The 4,584-nt window shown below is 53.7% G+C and overlaps 1 protein-coding gene across 4 annotated transcripts in view; it reads right to left on the bottom strand.

Annotated features, from left to right (window-relative positions):
• Positions 1-4,584, bottom strand: part of LOC127750727 (uncharacterized) — a 26,633-nt gene that overhangs the window by 12,510 nt on the left and 9,539 nt on the right. For 2 of the 4 annotated variants that reach the window (XM_052273093.1, XM_052273092.1), the window contains exons 2-7: positions 3,851-3,972; positions 3,526-3,774; positions 3,158-3,455; positions 2,899-3,076; positions 2,725-2,827; positions 2,548-2,655 (exon numbers count right to left, since the gene is read on the bottom strand). In XM_052273093.1, coding sequence (XP_052129053.1) covers positions 2,548-2,655; positions 2,725-2,827; positions 2,899-3,076; positions 3,158-3,455; positions 3,526-3,774; positions 3,851-3,943 — 1,029 coding nt within the window. In that variant the 5' untranslated portion in view covers positions 3,944-3,972. The remainder of the gene's footprint in view (positions 1-2,547; positions 2,656-2,724; positions 2,828-2,898; positions 3,077-3,157; positions 3,456-3,525; positions 3,775-3,850; positions 3,973-4,584) is intronic. The other 2 variants (XM_052273094.1, XM_052273096.1) reach the window with 2 other exon arrangements.

Raw genomic sequence — 4,584 nt, forward strand, 5'->3', positions numbered from 1 at the left:
ACCTTTTGAGAGATAGCCGTTTCCCGGATGACCCCTAGAGTGACCCCTGGAGGTCAAAAAGTGGTGTTTTAGCCCTGCAGACCTAACTTTAGGCCCTTTGCACGAGCCTAAGGGCTTCCGATGGTTCCAAATCGACCCTGCAGCTAGTCTTAGGATACCTTGAAGTACAATAATCCATGTCGACTTTTAAGATCCCAGATTTTCACTCCACCCTAAACGGTGAAGCACCGCGACTACAACCTACGCTTCTGCTTAGAAAACGTTTTTTTGGGGGTGGGGGGAGAGTTTCCTTTCTATTTTGCGGTTTTTAGGCCTTTTTCTACAACTTATTGTATATGGCAATTTTTAGCTTATTTTCGTCAAAAAAGACCCTGTAGCGCGTAAACGGTTAGAGATAGAACGTAACGGACGAAATTTTCGCCCACAGAGCTCTGCTTTGACCAGTTCCCCCTGAGGAGAACACAAAAAAAACCAAGCAGGCCCGCCCTTCCGCCAAACGAAGTTGCCAGCTCCGCTTCACTCCGCCGGCAACTCCGGCGGAGTTGGAGAGGTCTTTACTTTCACTAGCAAAAACAAAAATGAAATATCGGTGAAGCGCCGCGACTACAACCCACACTTCTGCTTAGAAAACGTTTTTTTGGGGGTGGGGGGAGAGTTTCCTTTCTATTTTGCGGTGTTTATGCCTTTTTCTGCAACTTATTGTTTACTATGGCATAGAGGTAGAGCAAAACGGACGAAATTTTCGCCCACAGAGCTCTGCTTTGCGGAGTTACCCCCTAGGACAACATATAAAAAACAAGCAGACCCGCCAAAATACTTTTTGGGAGAATTTTTGAACCTTGGATACCCCCATTCACACCCTTAGGAGTGGTTGCCAGGATTTGCCGTAGGCGTCTCGTTCTCTAGGAGTAGACCTTAAGATACCCTGAAAATTTCAAGTCTCTAGCATATCTCCTTCTAGTGGAACAGACAGACAGACACGAGGTCGTTTGCATGAGCCCGCTGGATAGCTTTTTCAAAGCAGAAGGGTGGGCTAAAAAGCGGAAACAGCATTTGTGCCAGGACGCTGAGAAACACCGCTCACTTTTGTACTGTGCAACCCGTCTGCACGGATCCATCCGGGACTGCATACCCACCAGGCTTAGTGGACCGGCTCTACGCGATCTCCGACACGTTGCTCCGCCACTAATTTTGCGAACAAGCGCCCCGGAAAGGAGCACTCGCGCTTCACACTCGCGGTTCACACGGTCTACGGCGGGGCGTTGCCAGGGAGTTGTTCGCGCCTTCGAGGCGGTAACTCGCGGGTCGGCGTATCCCCCCCGAAAGATTAGTAAACCGCGAGCTACCACCGCGGCAGGATTCGCGGACTCGCGGACTCGCGAACTACCCCCTTGGTCCATAGTAATAGGACCGCAGTAGACCACCCGATCCGCGAGAGCGGCCTTCGGGGGTATTTGCTGCCAACAACACTGGCGCAGCGACGCGCTGGCGGCGCTTGGAGCCGGTCCGCAACGCCTGTTGGGTATACAGTCCCGGATGGAGCCGTGAGGGCGGGTAGCACAGATCAAAAGTGTAGCGGGGTTCATCCATCAACCATACCCGGCATGCGATTCGTCGGTATCTGATAAACGCGTACACCCAGAAAAAAAACAATTCTTGTCTTGAATTTGCATTTTGAGCTTGACTCGTGCAAGCACAAAATGTGCAATGCAGAGCAAGTTTACTCGGAGCAATGCAAATTTACTTCGGACTTTGGTCTACGGAACATTGATACTCCATGCCCCACTTGAAAATGTTCTTGTTTATCGTGAAACAAAGTGCAAAATCCAAAGCAAAGTGATGTAGGCCTAGTCGTAGTTAACAAGAAGGGAGAAGGGGCAACAAAGTCTCCCGCGTCCCGCGGGGTCCTAGCCTGTAGCGGTCCCGCGGGCTGCACCCAGAAAATCGTTTCTTTTCAACTAAGAAAATTGGCCTATATTTCTTTGATGTAGACGTAAAGAATTTTTTTTTAATCAAAGATCTCTTTTGATTCAAAGAAATATTTATTCTTGGATAAAAGAAGGCTTCTTTGATTTAAAGAAAGAATTTCTTTACGTCTATCAAAGAAACGATTCTCTGGGTGTGGTCGGTGGTGTCCTCGTTACCTCGTGGAGTGGGGTGGTCCGCGGGATCCTCGCGGTTACGCGAGGTGGTCCGCGGAGAGTATTTGCCGGTATTTTGCCAGTCTATGAGAACAGGTTTTGCACTATTATTGGCCTCCTTTTTGGTGCTTGTTTCAAGAGCACACACGAGTTTGATTATTTTTCTATATTTGTCCCAAGAAAATTTTTTGCTGGGTGTAGCTATCTGCCCTTCGATCGTTTAATATCAATAAAACAACGTTTATTTTTCATACTCTAACGGCTCGCATTCAATTGCTCGCTCCGTCTTTTTCGTGGTTTATTCTTTCTACTCCGGGCTCCGTAATTCATTCATTTCAGGCCGAGTGTCGAGCAAATTTAATGCGGGTCTGCGCGGTAGAGTGGTGTTGCCCTCCCTACTCCTTACAGCCTTAGCCACGATGTCACCGGAATAGCAGTAGGTGAACAGTTGAAGAAAGGGACACATCACGTAGGCGGCACTATAGGCGATGTCCTGCGGGTCCACCTCCTGCGTCTGTGGGGCCGAGGCAGAACATCGACTGTTAGCAAGTGCCAGGCGGGGCTGGGGGGCGGGCTAACTCACTTTGTCCAGCATGCGGAAGAGCGGGGTGCCCAGGCCGAAGAAGGTGTAGAACATCTGGCACAAGGCGATGGTGCAGAAGAAGGACTCGGAAGCACGGTGCAGCCTGCAAGCACACAGATGAAGTGCCGTCGGCTCTGACGGGGTGCTCCACGCGCGCCTCAGCCGCGGCATCACCTGATGATGTGCTGGTGGTAGACCGCGCACAGGCGCAGGCACTCCCACTGCTCGGCGGCGTCCTGGAGGCCAATCTCATCGGCGTCCCGGCGCACCGTCTTCCGAAGCATCAGGACTAGCACGTCGCACTTGCAGACTAGGTGGAGGCTCAGCATGATAAGCAGGCCGTCAAAAACACCTACAAAGCCAGGGCGATAATGCGTCGTGCACTCGGTCGTGCACCCTAGTAAACGGCAACCTGAGCGGTGCACGCTCCTACCTACTGCCACTGGGGCGACGTACAACTCGATCGTCGAAATGGCGACCATGAAGGTGAAGAGCGGTCGCGTCTCCATCATATATCGGGGTGCCTTGACGAAGTACCAGGGGTCGTTGCGGATGACGGCGAGGATCATGGAGAAGGAGCCAATTACGGACAACACCGAGTAAGTTCGTATGCAGCGCCGTAACATTGTTGCGCTCTGTCTCTCGCAGCGCTCGTTGAGCGGCAGGGCCTGGCTGGCCAAAGAGCGTTCCATCGGCGTGAAGTCGGCCAGGATCTCGCGAACGGCCATGATCTGTCGGGGCACCGGGGTGCTTCAGGGGCCTACCAACTGACGAACCTTGGAGAACACCCTTCCTACCCACCGTCACGGCGTGCTTCTGCAGGTGGAGCATCTTGAAGCAGCTGATAATGGACCCGAGCGCGTCCGCCAGGAGGCCGAAAAGCTCCACGTTATTGTCGTGCTCGCCCAGGCCGAAGTACACCAGCTGCGGCACGCCCGACGCAGCGAAGGAGAGCGGCAAGAAGTACTCACCGAGAAAGCGCGCGAGCGGCCCACGGCCCTCGGGCCAGGCGCAGATCATCCGCAGGTAGTGCACCACGACGTCCAGGGCCTGAGCAAGCACAACAACGTCAACGACGCAGGCGAGCCGACGGGTTCACCCGCTCAGCAAGCAGATCGGTGCGCACCGCGGTATGGGCCCGCGACTCCGGGGCCGACGTCGCACTCGCCAGGGTGTCATAGAGGACGTCGACGCTGGCGGTGCCGCCAACCCCTGCCATCACGCACGACGACACGGCTCTGACGGGGACTTGCGCAGAGCACCCAGAAAAATGCATTCTTGGATTAAGTCTAGCCGAGTGCTTGAATTTTGTACAGTTTGAATCAAGACGTTTTTAGCTCACCACAAGACTCTCTGTCTAGGGGGCACGATGTAGTTAATACGGTGTAGGCTCTCCGGCCGGTAGCGGGCTAAAAGACGGCCGCGGAAAGACGGCACATTCGTAGTTCCAGAAGAGCCGCCAGTGGCGCTGGCGTCGACCGATACCGGGCGAGGGGTGGCGGGAGGGGACGGGAGCGGTGCCCCGCTCGTCTCGTCCCTTCTCCCCTCACCTGGCATCGGTCGACCCCAGCGCCACTGCCGGCTCTTCTGGAACTACGAATGTGCCGTCATTCCGTGGCCCCCTCGGATAGCTCAGTGCCGACACCGTATTAACTACATCGTGCTAGGGGGGCAACCCGACATGTCCACGGTAAATACGTCCACAGCAGTTTGGACGTAAATGAAGCGCTTTGCGAAAATACGTCCAATGATCTGGACGTAAAGTAACGTCTGCGATTATTACGTCCACAATGTGGATGTACTTAAGGTCCGTGTGGGGTTGGTGGAAATACCTCCACAAAATCTGGCGATAATTGTCGC

The sequence above is a fragment of the Frankliniella occidentalis genome, unplaced genomic scaffold (assembly GCF_000697945.3).
Source record: "Frankliniella occidentalis isolate FOCC.00 unplaced genomic scaffold, Focc_3.1 Scaffold246, whole genome shotgun sequence".
NCBI lineage: Eukaryota > Metazoa > Arthropoda > Insecta > Thysanoptera > Thripidae > Frankliniella > Frankliniella occidentalis.